Here is a 22303-nt window from a genome sequence, read left to right as displayed (position 1 = left end):
TTCGAAAGTCTAGGGGTGACAGGTGCAAGCCGTCTCTTGCGAAGCAACGAGGCCTGTCGAGCATGTCATCCCAGGCTGACAGATACTGGATCCCCTTTGAATAACACCAGAAGCTTAGCAAATTGTTGAAATTGATAACGTTTCCTTTATACTGTGGTATCATTCTTGGTGAGGGCAGGATGCTACTCAGGGTCAGGGTCATACCTCGCCTGGGCTACATGATCAGAGAGCTCAATGAAAAACCTCTGGAAAATGAGAGAGCTGTTCCCAAGGAGGTTGAGAGATGCCTAAAAAGGAAGGAAGAGATTTCCAAACCATGAAGTACCCCTGCCAGATAATGGGCAGAATCCAAGAGTCTGAAGTTATCCAAATCCAATTTGGAAGAGACAGGGACAGATGGAGGGACAAGGGAACATGACCAAAGGCAGGTGGAAGAAAAACTGTTACAAAGAACGTAGTTTACCCTGGAAAGAAGATTTATGGGAGGCAGGAGTCTCAGCAGACTTAACAGGAGGCACACACCTAGAAACCTTTTTGCCCTGGAAGACAGTGAGATTGCCTACGAACAAAAGCAGAATTAGAAGGATAATTCCTCTGAAATTTGGGAATAGGAGAACCAAAAATATGTTTCAACTCCTGTAAGGCTTTACCTTTGTCCTAGAGACACTTGAAAAGTTCATCTGCAGCAGATCCAAAAAGATTTTTATTACCCAAAGGAACATCTAAACGTTCGGCCTTAATGCGATCAGGCAAAGTCTGAAGATGAAGTCAAGAATAACGCCTCATAACTGAAGCAAAGGCAGCAGTCCTGGAATAGACATCAGCTGCATCATAGCTAAGTTTGATTGCTTGGTGGGCATCTTGAAGATGACAGCCCAGCAGGGAAAGAGCCAGCGCCCACAGAGTCAGGAAGGTCAGAAACAACATTAGAAACCTAAGAAAGGAGGGCCAAAACATACATGGTCATATGAGGCTGGTATTTTACTGCACTAAAGGATAGTGTCAGTTGTGTAAACTTTTTTGTCTACAGCCCTACTATCCTTATCAGAAGGGAACAGTTTGGTAGAAGGCAATATGATGGGCTTATCAGAGGAGACTGACACTATAGAAGGGTCAGCAGAAAGGCATTTGAAAAGAAATTTGTACTCTTCAGGAACTTTATACAACAAATCGGGCTTCTTAGGTGGAGGGGGCTTTGAGTCATGGGCTACAGATGCTGCTCAAAAAATATCTAGAAAAGCAGCCAGAACAGGAGAAATATCAGATGGCTTAGGTGACTCCATGTGTATGAACTTGTCTCATCTTTTCTGAATATCAGAGACTTGAGAACAATCTCACTTAAAATAATCCGTCACATGGGCAATGGTATCCCAAAACAAGAGTTCCTCCAGTTGGGAAATCTGGACTTACAGAATCCTCCTCCTCCTCCCCCTAGACGTAGTCCAAAGGGGAAGGGATATGGAAAGAAGTAAATAAAAAATCCCCCGAGTCCAGGTCCTCATCCCAGGAATCCAGTTCCCTGGGTCTCTTAAATGGAGTAGAAGACTAAGGAGGAGACACAGGGGCCCCTTGAGGAGGCTTCAAGGCCATCAAAGCATTTAATACATCGAGTGAAATCCTGCCACTCATGTTAGGGATCTGTAACAACAATGGAAGTATTAATAACGAAACAGTTGGAAACAGGACGCTCCTCACGAAATTACTAAAATTAATTTTCCTTTATTAACTTGTTGACTTATACAAGGAAAATTAATTTTAGTAATTCCGTGAGGAGCGTCCTGTTTCCAACTGTTTCGTTATTGGTTCCTTTTTCGTTTTGGCGTTGGTTCGTGTAACAATGGAAGTATGCTTTTGTTTTTGCCTCTTTTTCTGTTGGACATCCACATGAAACACGTTTGGAAGGTTAGACCCCTTGCGCAATTCGATAATGGTCGTAGGAATCTCCTCCAAACTAAGATCTGAGGTATACTCCCTCAATCCTTTGGAAATAATCAGCCAAGGTTCCTCGAGGTCAGATTCAGATGCCTGAAAAGCTTCTGAGAACGAGTGAGAAGCTGGATCCATGCTAGTTTCTGAAGTGGTAATGGCAGAGGAATCTGAAGGAACTACTGGACAGTCTTCCTGGCTTTCATCAGTCTCAAGAGAGACATCCAGGGGAGGATGGACAGTAGCTGGATCAGACCAAACTATTTTGCCTTCTTCCTGGAAGACGTCTGGCCCTGGGGATGGGTGGATTCTGCCACAGCACTCTGAGCCAACAACTTCAGATTGATTCTTTAGGTATATGGACAAGGAGGAGAGTCAACTAAGTAGGGTTTTAGGTGCAAATGCCTGGCAGATAGAGCACTGTGTATGATTGTTGGAGGCACCCAAACAGAAGAGACACTGGTCGTGATGGTCACTATGTGGAATCTGCCTCCCACATTGACATTTTCCCTTTTTGGATGACATGAACACAAAAACCACAACAAATGAAAGAAAGAGAAGCCGCCCCAATAGGGCAGTCATCCGAAAACACAGCTTGGTAACCAGCACAGCAAAGGGGCATTCAGACAGACATTCAACAATGGCATTTGGAATGGTGGCAAAGAATTTCTGAGTGTGTGCATCCGTACATCATCTTTACACCTTGCACAGGGAGCATATGTGTGATGTACAATGCTTAAAAGAACTAAAGGCTTTGATATATTGGCCTGACATTAGGTTATCCTTAGCAGGAGATGCCTTATTTAAAGAATACTGCAAAAGTGATATGGATGGAAAAAGAAACAGAAGAGTGTCAAAGATCCCTTGGCCAGCAAAGTATCCCAACAGAAGAAAGTAAACAAAGGGGGTTGGAGGGCAGGACTGAATATTAAAACAGTGAAAAGAAGGACATCTAGTGTTATGATAAAGTTTTGCACAACTCTATTATGTCCTTCCATTTCACTGTTGCAGTATTCATAACATGTAGAAGATTCCAAAAGCTACTGAAAAAGATGGGAGAAGGGAGACACAGTGGAGCCCTCCAGCAATCCAGGAAGGATAGCCCTTGCAAATCCTGCCCTGGCTCTGAAAATGACATCTAATTGAAATGTTTTTAGTAAAAGTGTAGACAGAGGGCCAACTGTCAGCTTAATGGATGGATCTAGTACCAAAACCCTTGAAGAAAGCTCCAGAACAGATTACTGCCATCAAAGAACTAGCACTAACTGAATCAGACAAATGTTTCCAAGAAAGCATAACAGAAATAAATTGTCTTAGAAATTCAAGAGGAGAAAGTTTGCTTAGAAACTTCCAAACCCAATGCCCTGGTATGAAAGGAAACAAAAAGATGCTCAGATTTCCAGATACCCTTTGTCTTACTGAAAGAACATTGTAGCGGACTACGTAGATCCAAAGCATTAAGAACAATTTCACTATCAGACTGCAGAGAAGGAAAAAGGGAAATAAGGTAGACAAATTGATCAAGAAACAACACACTGACCACCACTGGAATAAAAGAAGGATTAGTACGAAGGGAAATCCTGTCTTTATAAAAAATCAAAAGGGAGGAAGTGCATCAGAGCCTGAAGTTCAGAAACTCTCTTGGCTGAAATAAGGGCAAACAACAAAAACAAGTCTTCCAGGTGCAGTGTTCTAAACAGGAAGAAAAGACAGGCTCAAAAGAAGCACAAATCAGTTTTCAAGGACAAAATTAAGTTCCAAAAGGAAGGAATAGATATTCTTAGAGATCAGACATGAAGGATGCCTTTAAGGAACTGTTTGACCTCAAAACAAGAGGCCAGTGGTGGGTTCAAAGCCAGACAAGCAGAGATTGCTGTCAAGAAAGCTTTAAAAGAAGAATATGTTAAGCCAGCATGGAGCAGTTCACACAAGTAAGAAAGGACAAAAGGGACCCCCAAATAAAGAGGGATCCTGGTGATGCTTGAGACACCAAACAGAAAATATTTTCTATTTAGCCATATAGGATTTTCTGGTAGTATGGTTCGACAGGAGGCCAGGAAACCCAAGCACATCCTCAGAAAAGTGGTGTTTAATGGGATGAAAATCCTATCACCCAAAGTGTCAACTGAAAAGTGGACAAGTAAGGGTGAATGAAAGACCCTATTGTTTTGTGTGAGAAGATCCATCCGGTGAGCTAACTTGTGATGACAGCTCTTGGGTGAAAGAGAAGGGAAAGCAGTGCTGTCTGGGCTGAAAGGAGTCACCAACAAGATTCTTAGAGTCTCCTCCCTGATCCAGTGCAGGGCCCTGGGAAGAAGAGGAAGGGGAGAGTAGGCATAAAGGAACATCCCCTACCAAACAAAGGGCATGGCATCTACCTTCCAAGTCAGAGGACTTGGGACTCTGAAACCGAAGTGAGGAAGTTTCCTGTTCAAAGGGATGGCAAAACGATCCACTTGAGGAATACTTCATTGATGTATTATGTCTAGAAACACCTCTCTATGAAGTATTCATTCATGAGGTTGTGTCCTGGACCTGCTCAGGGAGTCTGCCACACAGTTGTGTTTTGAAAGGACGCAAGACCACTTGATGGTGGATAGCCAAATCCCAGGCCTGAAGGGCTAGTTTGTAAAGAAGATAAGACCTAATGCCCCCCTGTTTGTTGATATACCACATGATTGTTGTATTGTCTGTAAAGACCTTTAAAACTCCTGGAGACCAAACAGAATGGAAGGCCTGAAGAGAAAGAATGATTGTCTTCATTTCTTTTACGTTGATGTGGTCTGACTTCTGATGACAGGGCCATAGACAATGAACCGGATTGTTGGAAGAGGTTCGCCATACCCGATTGGAAGTGTCTGTTAACAGCTCCTGAATAAGAGACTGAAATGGCAGTCCTGGCTGGGGGAGATCTGCTGAATCCACCAGTGCAACTCAAGTTTGAGATAAAGAAGTAAGGGAATTAGAAACTCCAGAGTGTGGCAATGCTGGAATCAAACTGTTTTCAGGTACCACTGAAGTTTCTTCATGCAAAGCTTGGCAAAGTGGAGCAAGGGGAAGCAGAGACTGGAAGTAGGTTGCCAGACACAGAATCTTGGAAGAAGGAAGAGAAACCAACACTGGAACTATGTGAATTTTGCAACACAGAAAAATGTGGTCGAGAGGAGTTAGACTGGATTTTTTTTATACTGATGGTAAATCCCTGACTGTTCAGGAGTACAGTGTAGTTCAGATCCTGCAAAAGTCTGAATTGAAAAGGGAGCCTGAAGAAGTGGGTTGTCCAGAAATGGGAATATCTGGATCCAGTGAAGGCTGGAAAAAGTTATGACAGGGTCCAGGCATTTGGTGACCACCCTTGACACCTTAGAAAGACAGAAGGACAAACCACAGAAGTGAAAATGAGAGGAAGAAACAGAAAAACAAACAAAACAAAAAGCATAAAATAACTGTGAGGAATAAAGGATAGAACAAGAGTCTGAAGTTATCTGTTGCCAGATAGGGAAAGCCTGAGATGCAGGGAAAGCCGGATGTGGGAAAGGGGAAAAAAAGAGACAGGGAAACATGGCAGACGGAAAGGGGAGAAAATATGTCAGATGGAGGCAGACCTGTTCTGAAAAGGGGGCTTTTTAGTTTTAGAAGTCTGCGTGGGCTTCTCAGCGAAAATACGTTTTGGAGCCCTCTTCCCCTTAGACTGATGAGGTTGCCAATGCACAAAAGCAGACTTAGAAGGACAGTTTCTCTGAAATTTTGCAATGGGAGAAACAGATTTGTTTAAGATCCTGTATCACTTTTCCTTTTCTTGTAGAGTCTCAAGTCAAACAGCAGCTGTACCACAGTGATTCTGACTATCCAAAGGAGTATCTAGGAGCTCGGCCTTAATATCATGTAAAGCCTGGAGGCAAAGCCAAGAATACCACTTCATAACTGAGCCAGGAGCACCAGCTTTACAGTGATGGCCAGCCTAAGTAGTGGAACTCAATAAGGAGAGGGTAGCAGTCTTCCTTTAGTCCTTTTAGAGTCAAGATCCCCCCCAAAGCTGTAACAAAAGGGCCAAAACATACCTGATCACATGGATTTGATAATTAAGGGTCCTGAAGGCCAGACATGTACACCTTTTCCCAACCTCTCCACAGCCTCACTGTCTTTATCAAAAGGAAAGTTTGGAAGAGGACAAAAGCTTGGATGGCTTGTCAGCAGAAAGACAGACCACAGCAGGGTCTGAAGGACACTCGTACAGGTGCTTAAAGGCCTGAAAAGCACCTTAAAAAACAGTCAGATTTCTTTGGAGATGGAGGTAGGGAATTTTAGCCACAAAATAGCTGCACATTTATCCAACAAGGCATCTAACACGGGGGGGGGGGGGGGGGTTACAAGAGAAAGTTTAGAAGATTACATCTGCAACAGCTCATAATACCCATTTTGAATACCTGAGACTTGTCCCATTTAAACTACTCCACCATATGAACTACTGTGTGCCCAAAGGACAACTCCTGAAAGGGAGAATCAGGACTCAGGGAATTTTCTTCCTCAGACCCATAGTCCACAGATGAGCTAATCTGTGTGAGTAGACCAAAGACTCAACCCCCTGAATCTACCTCCTTATCTGAAGAATGAGACTCCCTACTCCTTTTGGCTGGAGTAGACGACCAAGAAGAAGCAGGTAAAGTTATCCCCTGAGGTGGTCTTATGAATATCAGGGCATTAAACAAGCCCTGGGTAAAATCCTGCCATTCCCTCAGAGAATCCTTAGCAACGGGAGGAATGTGCTTAGTTTTCTGCTTCTTCTTCAGTGGGAAGTCAGCTTTGACCAACCTAGGCTTGGAACCATGCCTAGATTCGGTCAGGGTACCAGGGATCTCTTCCCTCCTAAGAATCTGTGGAATCCCACTAGGCCCTTCAGAAATGATCAGCTGTGGTTCCCCCTCAATGTCCACTGTGGATGTTTGCATGGCCTCAGAGGAAGTGTGAGAAGCCAGTTCCATGCCGGCTACTGACAGGGTCTGCATTTAATGGTCTTCGGGGTCTCCCATCACCTAGAGAGAAACATCTAGTGGAGGCTGGGCAGCAAGAGAGTAAGACAGAGACTTCTTGGTTTTCTTTTTATGAGACGGTTGCACCTCGGGGCGGTTGGATTTGGTCATGCTACTCTGGGTCACAAGCTCGATACACTGGTAGTTAACATAAATAGAGAGAAGAGGTAGCTGTGAAGCATTTTTGGAACAAAAGCTTGACAAATGGTAAAAAAAAAAAAGAAGAAAAAAAGAAAAGCCCAACAAATGGTTCACTGGGTATGATGAAGCACTTAGAAAGAATAAACACTACTGGCATCAGTGTTTATGGGGAATCAGCCTCCCAAACTGACATTTTCCCTTTCTGGATGACATAAACCTTAACTACACAAGTAAACGAATAAAAAGAAAGCACCGCAATGGAGGCACTTATCTGTAAATGGTTCAGCAGAAGGCAACTATGTGAAGGGTGTTCTGACGAACATTCAACTGTGGTGCTTGGGCTGTGTCCCCCACACCCCCCCCAACTATATATTCTAACTCCAGGGTCGCACTGCAGTGGGGAAGGGGGCATATTCCATTTTCTTGCTAATAATACTTGTCAGTCAAATGAAGTGTCAGGCAAATGGGGTCAGGAAAATGAGTGTCAGGCAAATGAAAGTTAGGTCAAAAGAAGTAGACCCATATATATATATATATATATATATATATATATATATATATATATAAATTTTAATCGCTGCATATTTTATTTCTGTGATCATTTAAGGCATGGTCAATTGCTGTGGGGATTTATGCATGTGGGGAGTTTGTGAAGTGTCATTTTTTTTTTCCTTTTCAGATGAGTTCAGATGAGTTATAGTGATCGGTAATGGACACAGAGTGGTGATAAATATGACACAGGCAGGGTGCCCATAACTGCTGGCCAGTGCAGGCAGACTGATGTTAAGAGTGGTTGTCCTACAAGTTAACAGCTATTATCTCCCCAATTCCAAAAGTTACAAGTCCCTAGCTGCACTTTTATTAATTCAGTATACTGTAAGTTCACAGTATGTGAAGCTACTGTTATCAGCCTTCCAATTTCTCTGTAGTTGAACAGACATGGAATGAGTACATTTTAAGTAAGTGAAATCTCCATTTGAAGTATGGGAAAAAAATGTCAGTTGTATTTGCAACTGTGAAGGTTTTGCAACTCATGTTAATCTCTTTGGGTTGATGAGCTTGTAGATGGAGGGTCTAAAGATCACCCTTCATAATGGATCTGTGCATGTGAACAGTTACTTGTCAAGCAATCGCCTGCAGTGGAAGAGGGACTCAAATTAACATTCCCATCTGACTGGATGTAAGGTTGTCTAAATATGAAATCACTTAGATCTATCGGAATAGACACCAGCTAACTAACTTGCAGTTACCAAAATTTGTGTGCGTGCGTGGGTATACATATGTATATGTATGTGTGTGTGTGTGTGTGTATATATATATATATATATATATATATATATATATATATATATATATATATATATATATGTGTGTGTGTGTGTGTGTGTGTGTATATATATATATATATATATATATATATATATATATATATACACACACACACACACACACACACACATCTATTTATAACACTGACATATTTTGTAAAAGCATGTTTTTGCAGGATGCAAGTCCTCCTGCATCCCCCAAGTGGGAAGCTCTGTCCCCTCCACACCCCTAACTTATATATACTAACGCCATGATCTCAAAATTGTGGAGAAAACAAAACAATACTACATGCAGTGAATCAGTGTGCTAAAGAGCACACACAGTCCTCTACAGATCTGGGGGTACAACGTGATGCTGACCATCGCCATTCACACATACTTCCCTAATAACTATTGTAAGAAGTGACACCATTCTATATGTTCTATAACCTTCTTACTCTTTTCTATGCAATTAATTTTTCAGTGAAATGAGTTTTCAATGAAATGATTTCAACCATTTCAGTTAAATGAAGATTCAGTGTTACAACAGCGACTCATGAGCATGCGCACGAACGCTCGCACACACAAACATAATACATGCCACATGAAATCTGTATATGAGGGAATGTGATGGCCTGTATGACCAATGGCAGTCAAAACCTGAGCTATATTAATTGTCAATATACTTTTCATGATTTTACACATGATGTCCTTGTTTTGGCTTCATGGAGTCAAAAGCCAAAATATCCATAATACAGAAGAAAAATCAGTAACCGCTGTTAATTAAAAGCTCCCAAGAAGAAAGGATGAAAAGGCTGTTTAACACAAACAATGGAAAGAAAAAGAGAAATAGGAGACACAACATGAAAAGAAAAATAGACAAGAAAATTAAAGGAAATGATGCAAAACATCAGCAGTTGTGGTGTAATAGATCTGAATACACGGAATGCTAAATTGTGCAGTGGAAATGAGTGAAGTGGGTATCTCAACATGGACTGCTAGTCCAAATTTTTCTCTGTAATCTAATGTCATCTACAGCCAAATGGTGTCCTGAAGAAGATATACTTTTGCTATAAAATACATTACACATTTTTGTAATTAATACGTTATTAAGAATCTTAATAACCTTAGAAATGTCTTGATTTAATGGAGTCTTGACTACAGACACAATGATTTCTCTTTCATCCTTCCCCTCTTCTTCTTCTTCCTCCTCATCAAACAAGCTTGGCAGATTTTCTGGCTTTGTTTTTTTCTGAAATGGTGGTGGTGTTGCCTTGAAAGGATCTTCATCGTCATCTAATTCAGGAGTCATTTTCTCACTATGTCCAACCTAGAATATGGAAATATATGACATACTAAAAAGCTGAACCTGGAATACTTTAAAAGCTAAATTCATAAGCACCATTCTATGGATTTATATGCATTAATGACAGTCTGCAATATGAAGAATGTTGAATGTGTCTGCATACTAATACAAAACTCTGCAAATGGTTTGAGAAGGCTTTGTAATTGATATGGCAATTAGATTATAAAAAACATAAAATATTACAAAAAGATTTCCTCCTTTATAAAGCATCATCTTCATACTCTGTGGAGTCCAGATTCTTTTCCTTCATGGCTCCAGAGTTAGTCACTAGCTTATAGAAATTAAAACTGGTGATAAGTGGACTAAAAACAATCATATCACAGATATGCAAATGAGTTTTTTTATGCTAACCTGAGAAGTGCTTTGATGTTGAACAGTTTTGACTTTAGAAATGGCAATTTTTTCCTCCTCTTCATCATCATTCTCATCATCAAACAAGCTTGGCACCGGGAGTGGTTTTACTGTCTTTTCTAACGGTGGAGGAGAATCTTTGAATGGATCTTCCTCTTCTAGTTCTACTGTAGTACTTTTGCTAGGCTCAGCCTTAAAATAAAAAAAAAACATTTAAATTATAAAGACTGATGTTAGGATGATACTTATGCACAAAGGTATGTTATAATTTACAGACAATGAGTGGAAAAGATAATCTGCATTAGAAGAAAACAATATGCATACTACTAGATAATCTTAAATTGTATGCAAGATCAACTCTTTTCATAATGACTTGAAAACCAGTGTGCCAACTTCAGTAGCAAATGCAGTTTATACAGAAAAGCAGCAGAAGGTGGCCTAAGCAGCACTCTGACAGCTCTCCTTTTCTCAGTGGTACAGTGTGGGGTTTCTAACTGGCTACAATTTCCCATGGAAGTCAGTTGAAATACAGGAACACAACAGGGAAGTAAACAAAGATAAAGCTGCAATGAAGAACGTGTGTGGGAAAAAGTATGTCTTAACAACACTGACATCAGTGCATATATCTTTCATGGGAGATGGCCAAGGGAAATAATTCATATTCCACCATCAGGGAAATGTTGTAACAGACATAGCCTCAATTTTTCAATGGTTTCACATAATGTACCAAAACTGATGTCACATGCATTCAGCTACATCTAGTAACTCTATAATCATCTTTCAAAGAAAGGACAAGAATAGTTTGTATGCAGTCTATAACATAGTTTCAGACTATTCTCATTGGTGCACTCATATATCTTCATTTCCCTTTTCCGCATTCTTTTCCATGCTAGGTCATCATACAAATGACCTTAAAAAAAACCCCCAAAAAAACAAAGAACTTAGCCAATGACAAATCCCGAGTATAAGGTACCAAAAAAAAAATCAAAACCATTTATGAATCAAGGATAATAATCTATTAAATTTTACAACAAATGTTTTCTCAAGTTGATAATAAACTTTAGTTCACTCACTAGGCTAGCCCTTCAAGACAATTCACTGAATTAAATGTGCTGCATTGTCTATACCATCCAAACTTGATATCTTATCAGGTATGTCAGAGTCTTTAGGCGGTTCTAGAATGCATTACCAACTTAGTGCATTAGCATTAGTGCAATGAACTGATTTTGGTCTGAATCATCAATGTTTAGCAATTACTAAAGGATGACCATCACCATTTATGCTTTCCATAAAAGTTTTACTGCTGCTGTCACAAATAAAGAAAAACAACATGCAACACGAATGTAAAAACAAAGTGATACATCCCCCTAACATTATAAATTGAATGGTTCTTTACAGCCCCAATGACATTTTAATACAGTTATTCCTTGCCATATCTTTCAATTTTTTTTTAATTCATGAGAGTGATATTTCTTTTACACCTAATGAAAGTTGGACAAAGTATGCTTGGCTAAGAATCTACCACATCAGTAGATGTTTGAACAGATTCATTGTTGCTGTAATGCTAACTTATGGAACTTATCCTGCCAAGGATATAATAATAATACATCCAGCCAGTCTACCAAAGCTTAGGCACCCTCCGCTCACTCTATACGCCTGGCCTAAGACCCATGCATGAAATTACATGCTGGTACTTAAAGGATATATGGGTGCTGATATCCTCAAAGCTTTCTTGCCCCAGGAAAGACTGACGCTAATACTCTCAGAGGATAGACTCAAACAGTAAAAGAAAAAAAAAAAAAAAAAAGAGTAGAAAAAAAACTTAGATCCACCTTGGCCAATTGAAGGAAAAGTCAGGAATAAGGAGAATTAAGGGAAGCTGCTTACATTGCAACAGTCATCTATATGAACATTAGCTGTTAAAGTTCTTTCACAACTGTACTATACTCATCATAAAATTACTTTTGCAGTAATGTTAATTTATATGATATGATACGCACATCTTTTAGAAAGAATGGATCATTGAGAAATAGAACTGTAGTCCATTAACCATTGAAAGATGGTTCTGGCAAAAACTGTTTTAGCTCTGGAAAAGTCATCCATTTGATAAAGATTGATAAAAGCGTGACTAGAAGACCATGTATCTGCCTCCAAAACAAATCTAGAGTCAAATCCTTGAAAAAAGCACCAGACGAAGATAGCTCTAGTAGAATAAGCTTGAACATAAAAGGTCTCCCATGGAAAGTATAGCAAAGGAAATTCATCCATACACTGTCTGTTTAGAAATGGAAGATCCTCCTTTTTTCCCTCTCTCCAAAGAAATGAAAACTAGACAGACTTTCTAATGTTTTTAGTCTTGTCCAAGTTGGAACTTAGTTGTCCATGCACATCCAGCAAATGAATGCTTACTTTACCATTATTCTGAAGATTGGGGAAAAGGAAAGGAGGTGAATATGCTGGTTTTGAGACATTTCAGTAACTGCTTTTGGCATAAAGGGAAGATTAGTTCTGAGTGTCACCCTGTCTCTATGAAAAGCAAGGAAAAATGGAGAAGACAGGAGGGTTTGTGCCTCTTTAGGCAGATGTTAACAAGATTAACAGGACTGTTTTCGAAGTGCAAAATTTTAGAGAGACAGAAGCAGCAGGTTCAAAAGGTGTCAGTGTTAATTTTTCAAAAACAATTCATATCTCAAGGAGGAAGAACTGATATTCTTGGAGGCCTGATATGCAGGTTGAATTTTAGGAATTTTTTGAACTCAATGTGAAGAAAGAGGAGGAAATTCCAAAACCACTGCCAAAACCACGAACCACAGATAAATGGACAACTACACCAAAGCAACAGTTAAACTCATCTTTTATTAAATACAGTTAAAACCAGTTCTGAAGAAGTCTGAAATAGTATAGATGAAAGTGTTTAACTGGTTTTAACTGTATTTAATAAAATAAAGAGGAGGATCCACTGCTAGGCAGGCTAAAATGGTTGACATGTACACCCTGATGGAAGATTATACTAGATAAGAGTTGCATAGCTCACACAAATATTTTAGGATGAATGACATTCCTGCTTGATAAGGAGCCTATCTTCTGTTTTTAATTTATGTCATCCATGTTAGCTGTCATGTGGTACTTCAATTCTGAATTCCACAACACCCTCCATTAGCAAACAAATTGTCTTCAAACTATACACACACTGTATTCTGCTCTTACCTCCCCAACCACTCTCCTTTATTTCTATCCCTTTTGTTCACCTATCATATTCCTAGCCCCTCGAATCCATCTCATCCTTTCAACTCATAATTCCTGTTAAGTTATGGAGCCACTATTCTTTTCAGTACAAAATCTTTCATATACATTCGTTAACTTCCTTACATAGTTTTAATCTTAAAATTCCTCACACCAATCTGCATTTTCAGTGCAACAATTCTCCTCCAGCTTTGTCTATGCCACTACCTGACCATTTACATTTCCTTCATTCTCACCAGAACCATAAGTGAGCAGAATGAGCCTTCATATCTCTCTCTCAATGAAGGCTGGCATGTTTGTGTGTATTATATACATATGCATGTACGTGTGTGTGTGTGTGTGTGTGTGTGTGTGTAGGTGTAATTAATAAACAAACTTTTAGATTTTTGTTTAATGACCACCCGTACATCCCCACTGCCTTTGGAATTCCGAAAGTGCGTAAAAATGTTTTTCACCCACCATGCCGTTTCATTATAACAGCACGCAACAGTTGTACTTACTCAATGGGGGGTCTTTATTGACCGTTTACTGAAAGACATATTAATTCCTATTAAACATGTGTTAACAGATTCATGTGACTTCCTTGTAAGAATTAAACTAGAATATTTCTTAGAATCTAAGGTATTTTCTACCATATATGTAGTAGACTTGTTTAACTCCATACCACAAGAAACAAGATTGGAATTATTTTCAGAGGCTTTATTAGAATATACTACATTGAGGGGGCCTCTTTTCAACTTTATTATTGATGCTATGGAGACTATTCTGCTATGTTATTATTGATGCTATGGAGACTGTTTTACAGATTTTGTTAAATGACATCCACCCTCCAGGTCTGAATGAACGTGTTTCCATTGTACCTATACTTAAAGAAAGAACGACTAAACTATGAAATGTGAAAGTTTTTATAGAAAGTTTTTGAACATATGTTTGTTTTGTATTCATATTAATAATTATTTTCATTTAAAATGGTAACAACTAATATATTGTGATTTTAGAATGACTACTTGAATGTTTTAAAAGTTTATGAACACTTTTACTGGATAACTGAATTACTTAAGTACTTAATTGCTGTTAATTAATTCAAGGATAAAAGCACTTTGTGAATGGATGTTTTGATAAAGTCCTGTAGTGTGGCGGATGAAAGCGCTTGACTTATTTTGTGGCTGTGAATAAACGGAAGAATTTTACTTTGGACTCTTCTTTTGGTATCAGGTTTGGTTCAACAAGGTTTTTGTTTCTCCTCTGAGAATGCTTTTTTCTGTGTATTTGGTGTTTTGGAGTGTGTTCGGAAACCAACCTTGCCTGTATTGTGGCCTGACACAATGGTTAATTGGTCCCATTGTCATGGATACAAACAGCAGTACTGCTTTGAACAATTTTACACCAGTTTTACCAGTGCAGGAATTGCTAGAGTTTTCATCAGTGAATGATGAGGGTAATTTAACTCATCTCATAAAAGTAATGGCATCACAATACCAGAAGATACAATCCACTCTGGATAAACTACAGTTCCCAAGAGACCTTGCTGCAGATGAACCCTTGCACCCGATGATGACTAAGGTCAACAGGAAAAAGCTGCTGTAGTCAGTCCAAGACCAACTTGTTCAACACAAACCAGCAGTGTCCCATGCGGCCAGGGGAACTTTAATAAGCAAATTAATTCGAACAGAACCACACAGTTTGAACAGTGGATGACCAGACACTTGAATTTTAACAGAGAGGAGACTGTTAGCAAACCAACGGATATTAACATGTTTGCGTACATCTGAACTTAAAATGAACAAAGTACGTAGTCTACAAATTGACAATGCCTATTTAGCAGAATGTATTCGGGTCCAAACAGTACCCAAAGGACTGCGTATGTATAACTTTCCAAATGGTATTTAACCAGGGCAGGAAGAACTTAAAGAACTTTTAGCCATGTTTGACCGGCATGGCTTAGAGCTGTTGCATTTCATTATTAAAATTAACAATAGTAAAATTCAAAAGTTAATGGATGAAATTAATGTGTTAAATCAAAATATTGTGGAGGATGAATTTTTTATGAATTCTGAAGTGAAATATAATATTTTTAACAGAACTGAACAACAAGTTAAAGAAAATGTGTTAATGAAACAAGGGAAACTAAGGAGGGATGAATTTGACTATCAGAACAAGGAGGCATACCCACTTCCAAAAAGTTATTATGACCCCCCCCCCCCCCTTTAACCAAAACAGGCAAGATGCAGACGTTAGGATAGGTCAATATGATGAGAGAAAGTAGTCTAACAACTATGAAACAGAGTTATATGAAGGTGAGACAGATGAAGTTTTTGAGCAAGAATTCCCTCTTCCAAGGAGGTCAGAAAGAATTCTGAATAGGAACAGAAACCAAAACAACAATTTTTTAGGGCGACCGCAGACACCAAGGGGACAAGGGCCCAAAGGGCAAAGACAGTTTTGGAAAAACAGGAAGGGGAACAGCTACTGAATTTAAGTACACAGATACAACCTTGTGTTTCACCAATTAAAGGGAAATTACTTTGTTCGCAAGGGTTCCATGTTTATAATTACACAGACATAGAAATCACTGAAGAACATTTCTCTCTTTTTAGGAAAGGGTTTAAGTTTGTACCTGGGAGTAAAGTAGATATAGTGGATGTACTCACAGAACTTAATGTACAAAGGAAATCTATCAAGCCTACTATTTGCATAAAAATAAAACTTTTAACCCCACAGGAGAGGAAGCCTTAGAACTGAAAAAAACTAAGACTCCAATCGATACAGGGTGATGAGAACTGATAAAGGGGGTGGGTGGTTTTGGTGGAAAAAGAAGACTATGTGAATGACATAGCAAACACACACTATGACACAGACAACTATGAAATAGTTTCCAGAGGTGAAATAGACATAGCCCATAAAAAACTAATGCTATTCCTGGAAGTTTATTTCAGGGTGTGATTAATGAACAAACTTTTACATTTTTGTTTAATGACCACCCGTACATCCCCACTGCCTTCGGAATTCCAAAAGTGCATAAAAATGTTTTTCACCCACCATACCGTCTCATTATAACAGCACACAACAGTTCTACTTACTCAATGGGGGTATTTATTGACCGTTTACTGAAAGACACATTAATTCCTATTAAACATGTGTTAACAGATTCATGGGACTTCCTTGGAAGAATTAAACAAGAATATTTCTTAGAATCTAAGGGAATTTCTACCACAGATGAAGTAGACTTGTTTAGCTCCATACCACATGAAACAGATTGGAATTATTTTCAGAGGGTTTATTAGAATATACTACAATGAGGGGGCCTCTCTTCAATTTTATTATTGATGCTATGGAGACTATTTTACAGCACTACTTTAGTTTTGAAATGAATTTTTCAGGCAGCTAAAATGTGTTGCCATGGGGTCAAGCTGTGCCCCAATGTATGCCAACTTAGTGGTAGCAGCATGGGAAAGGAGATACATTTTCAACTCAGGTTTTGAAGAAGGGTGGTTTGTTTACTTGTGTTACCTGGATGATACTTTTGTTTTATAGAAATGGGAAGAAGAAATGGTAAAAAAATGTTTGTGAATACATAAACAACATTTGTGAATATTTTAAGTTCACTTAGAATTTCTATGCTACAGAAATTAACTACCTGGATGTCACCATTAAAAAGAACTATGAAACACAAGGGTTTACATTCAAGGCTTTTCGCAAGTCCACATATTCAAACAGTTTTTGGCATTTGAAAGTAACCACCCATATTACATCAAAAGAAACCTAGTTAGAGGCCAGATGATCCGAGGAGCTTGAATGTGCTCTACTATTACAGATTTTAAATTAGAACTAGGAAATTTGAGTTCTATGTTTCTGGCCATAGGGTACCCCCCCAAAAATAGTTTACGATTTGGCTGACGAAATTCTGAAGGGGGTGGGGAAACAAGTTTGTTCCACTTTTAGGTCAAAATGCAACTACAAATAGGGTGGGGAGACCCAACAATAATAAAAAACAAGAATACACTATGGTTACACAGTTTGGAACTTTTGATGGTAAAGTCAAGGATATTTTTACTCACAACTGGTTAATACTGTAATGTAACCAAGAGTTAAGTAACAAACTGGGAGAAGAAACACCATTTACTACTAAGGTGGGACATAACTTGAAAATTTTGTTTGAACATCCCATCCACAAACAACACACCCAAGGAGGTACTAGTTGTGATTTATGCAAGTATTGTCCCTACATTTACACAGGTAAGGAATTAAAGTACAGTTTTGTACCTACCATAAATGTAGATGTTCGAAGATCCACATTGCTGCAGTCCTTACACTTGGGTAGTCCGCTGTCCTCGGTCGGCCCGAATATCAAAGTATAAGGCTGACGTCGGTCAAGGCGCATTTGACTGACATCAGAACGTCAGGGTACAAATGCGCATGACCGACGTCATATCCTCAGTCTTTTCTTGCCCCAGATGTCAGAAGACCCTAAAAATAAAGGTCAAAACCAAAAGACAGCAAACAACCAACCAACCACCCTTGCACTAATTATATGTACAATATATACAATATACACAATATTTACAACCCAACCCACACAACCACCTCTAACTACAAGGGAAGGAGGGAGGTAAATTGGACTGCAGCAATGTGGATCTTGAACATCTACATTTATGGTAGGTACAAAACTGTACTATGTTCTTCATCTCACATTGCTGCAGTCCTTACACTTGGGTAGAATCCCAAAGCAGAGGTAAGGGAGGATGGCCAAACTACAAGGAAGCAGGAGCTGCCAAAATGCCCTGCAAAACAGCAGTGGCAAAACCAGCCCTGGATTTAGAGTAAAGTGGCAGGTGATAATGCCTAGAGAAAGTATGCACTGAACTCCAAGTAGCTGCCTCCAAAATATCCTTGGTTGCCACTCCCCTCAAAAGGCTGTCAAGTGGCAGTAGCCCTAGTGGAATGAGGCCTAATCCCAGCTGGAATCTCCTTGCCATGATGGGAATAACAGAAAGCAATGCAAAACCCAATCCACTTAGAAATAGTTTGTTTTGACACAGGCTTGCCCTGAGAACTCAAAGCAAAAGAAACAAACAACTGCTGAGACTGCCTGAACCCTTTAGTTCTGTCCAAATAATATCGCAACTGCCTGTGTACATCTAAAGTGTGCAAAATCTTTTCCCCTTTATTTTGGGGATTTGCATAAAAAGTAGGCAAATGAATAGTTTGGTTTAAAGCCACACTAGAAACCACCTTAGGCATAAAGGAAGGATTAGTACGCAAAGATACCCTATCCTTATGGAAAATCAAGAAAGGCTCAACCGCCATAAGGGCCTGTAATTCAGAAACCCTTCTTGCAGAGGTAATGGCCAACAAAAGGCAGTCTTCCATGATAAATATTTCAACTCAGAAGTAGCTGCAGGCTCAAAAGGTTGTAGAGTGAGTTTCTCCAACACAAAATTGAGATCCCAAGCAGGAGTAGGAGCTCTACGTGGGGGTCTTATATTCTTTGCCCCTCTAAGAAATTGCTTGAACAAAGGATGAGAAAACAATGGAGGGTCACATTCATAGTGAGCTGAAATTGCCGCAGCATGAACCTTAATAGAAGAGAAGGACAAGCCTTTGTCCAGTAACTCAGTAAGATATTGAAGAGCCACACTTAAATTAGGCTCAGAAACATCAAAATCAATTGCTGCACTCCAAAATAAAAATTTCTTCCATTTATCTGCGTACACTTTTCTTGTACTAGGCCTTCTAGCTTCCAAAATCACATTCAAAACTTGTTGTGGAAGTTGAGACCCTCTATGGTTCAAAACAGAATATGCCAGGCTGTTAGGTGAAGAGAGTGAAGTTTGACATTGAGCAAATGGCTGTCCTCCTGTGACAACAGGTGTGGAATCGAAGGCAAAGGCCATGGAGGCTTCCGTACCAGACTTCTCAGTAATGGGTACCAGTGCTGTCGAGGCCAATCTGGAGCTATTAAAATCATCCTTGGCTTGTCCTGTCTGACCTTTAGAAGTACCTTTGGGAGGAGAGGCAGAGGTGGAAAGGCATACACATGAAGATTGCTCCAATTGAAAGAAAGAGCATCCACTTTCCAAGCTGTGGGATGAAACCTTTTTGTGCAAAACTTTGGCAGCTGATGGTTTAGTGGAGAAGCGAACAGATCTATGTCTGGAGTTCCCCATGACACTGTCAATTTCTGAAATACATGAGGATCCAATTTCCACTCGTGGGGATCCATAATTCATCTGCTCAACACATCTGCTAAGGAGTTCTGTGCTCCTGGCAGAAACCTTGCCTGAAGATTGAGCTGTAAACTGAGAGCAGTCTCCCACAAAATCATTGCTTGCCTGCATAGGGGATAAGAATGTGTTCCCCCTTGCTTGTTGATGTACCACATGACAGTTGTGTTGTCTGTTAGAATCAACACCTGCCCTGGAAGAAGTAAATCCTTGAAAGCTATTAATGCAAACTGGACTGCTAACATCTCCTTCAGGTTGATATGTAGATGTTGTAGTCTGGCAGGCCACTTGTCTTGTATCCACTTTCCATTCAGATGAGCTCCCCAAGCTTTGTCTGAGGCATCTGTCGTTAAAATCTGACTCGCCTCTGGCCGGGTCACAGAGAGTCCCTTGTTTAGGTGACATTCCTGAGCCCACCACAAAAATTCCTTTTGAATGCAAGGTATTATTTGAATGACAGTGTCCAGATCCTGGCAGTGCTGTGTCCATACATTTTGAGATACCATTGCAGCTTCCTCATATGCAGTTTGGCATTGGGAAGCACCAGAATACAAGATGCCATGAACCCTAAGGCTTGAAGGACTGTCCTTGCAGTCAGCCCGGACTGATGAGATAGTTGATGGAAGTAAAGGGAAAGACTCTTTTGTTTGTCCGGGGTTAAAAGGCCATCTGGGATGCTGTATTCAGTCTTACACCCAGAAAGCACATGTCCTGAGAGGGTACTAGACTGGACTTTATTTCGTTCACAGAATACCCCAGGCATCTTAGCACTGCTATCACATATTCCAAATGATGAAGAAGCTCTTCCCTTCCTTGAGCCAGAATCAGGCAGTCGTCCAAATAAGGATAGATCTGTATTCCTTTTAGCCTGAAGAAAGCTATCACTGGAGCCAGAACTTTCGTGAACACTCTGGGTGCAGTAGATAAGCCAAAGGGCAATGCAGAGAACTGATAGTGAGAAGTTCCAGCTCGAAAACGCAGATACTTCCTGCAACTTAGTCTGATAGGAACATGAAGGTAAGCCTCCTTGAGATCCAAAGTTACCATCCAGTGATCTTTGCCCAGCAGAGGTAAAAGCTGTTGTAACGTCAACATTTTGAACTTGGGAATGTCCAGATAAGTGTTGAGGATAGATAAATCCAAAATTGGTCTCCACGTGTTCCCCTTCTTTGGTACTAGGAACAGGCGAGAATAAAATCCTAGGCCCACTTCTGGCATAGGGACCGGCTGTATGGCCCCTAGTTGAAGTAGCAGAGAAATTTGCTTGTGAGCCTCTATTCTTTGTTGAGGAGGAACGTCTGGCATGCCTCTGAAAGGAGGCAAGGTATGGAAATAAAACCTGTAACCTTGGTGTATGATATCCAATACCCATCTGTCCTGGGTAATTAAACTCCAATTTTCTTTGAAAAGTGCCAACCTTCCTCCCAAAGGTGCTGCCAGACGAGAAGGCTCTGGCAGCTGAAAAGGTAGGTCATTGGGTCTGTTTACGAAAGGACTGACCCCTGCCCTCACCTGAAGACTGTGCAGGAGAACTCCCTGTTCTAGGCCTGAAAGAGCCCTGAGCTCTGCCCCTACCCACGTCTAGATCTACCCCTAGACTGGGAATCATAAGAAGGATACGTCCACCCTTTAGCAGGCCAATTTCTACTAAACTTTGGAGGCTGAACCTGCAAAAAATCTTTAACAGTCTGCATAGACTTAGCCTTGTCTTCCATTTTCTTCAACACTGCCTCAACAGGAGAACCAAACAACACATCAGATTGTAAAGGAGCATCTAAAATCCTAGTTTTAACATGGTCAGATAAATTTTGATCCCTCAGCCAGGCGTGCCTGCGAAGAACTGACCCAGTGGCAGCCACCCTAGACGAGGCCTGTACAGCATCAAAACCACATTGCAAAGAATGCTTACCCACCTGTTCAGAAACATGTACTAAATCTTGTAACTCTTTACAATCAATACCTTCCGCCAGAGCATCAACCTTAGACTTCAACTGTGAAAGGAGATAGTTTTGGTACTTTAACATGTGAAACTGGCAATTCAAAGCCCTCATAGCTAGAGTGGAAGAAGTATAAACTTTCTTTCCCCATCTATCCAAGGCCCTGGCCTCTTTATCTGCAGGAACCGGATTCTTGACAACAGAAGCCTTAACACCTTTAGGCCCCTGGCTAACAGTTTCTGGGTCTGCCCTAGGACTTTTAAAAAGATACTTATGAACTTCAGGCACCCTGTAATACCTATCCGGTTTAACAGGAGCAGGAGGCAAAGAATCAGGATTAACAGAAGCCTCTGTAAAAACATCTTCCACTACATCCAAAACAGGAGGTATAGCCAAAGGCCTATGCTGGGGTAAAAACAAAAATTCCCTAAGCCTTTTCCTGGAATCAGAGAAGTCCTGACCTTCCCACTTAAAATGCTCCCTCATGGAACGAAGAGTTTCTGAAAAAGAAAAATCCTCAGGAGGAGAAGCAGAAGGAGTAGAATCATCCACATTAGAATCAGAATAAGGAGAGTACTCCTGCAAGTCTTCAGCCGAAGACTCTGAAACATCCGAAGCCTGCTCAAAACTCCCTAGCTCAGGCTCCACCCTAGGTCTCTTATCAGGAGGGGGCAAAGAACCCCTAATCAGAGTAATCAAATCTTCTGCCATTTTAAGCATATGCTTCTTGGGCACAGTTCCAGAAGAACTAGGGGTGACACCAACTGAAGCTAAACCT

At 40.2% G+C, this 22303-nt stretch overlaps 1 protein-coding gene across 3 annotated transcripts in view; it reads right to left on the bottom strand.

The window, feature by feature from the left end:
- Window positions 1-22303, bottom strand: part of LOC122789133 (WASH complex subunit 2A-like) — a 2558205-nt gene that overhangs the window by 717282 nt on the left and 1818620 nt on the right. For all 3 annotated transcript variants that reach the window (XM_044056354.1, XM_044056357.1, XM_044056356.1), the window contains exons 23-24: window positions 10122-10313; window positions 9531-9734 (exon numbers count right to left, since the gene is read on the bottom strand). In XM_044056354.1, the coding sequence (XP_043912289.1) occupies window positions 9531-9734; window positions 10122-10313 (396 nt within the window). The remainder of the gene's footprint in view (window positions 1-9530; window positions 9735-10121; window positions 10314-22303) is intronic.

This window comes from Protopterus annectens, chromosome 14.part0 (genome assembly GCF_019279795.1).
Source record: "Protopterus annectens isolate FY-2018-M chromosome 14.part0, PAN1.0, whole genome shotgun sequence".
Lineage (NCBI taxonomy): Eukaryota > Metazoa > Chordata > Ceratodontiformes > Protopteridae > Protopterus > Protopterus annectens.
This window is presented reverse-complemented; position numbering and strand designations above follow the sequence as displayed.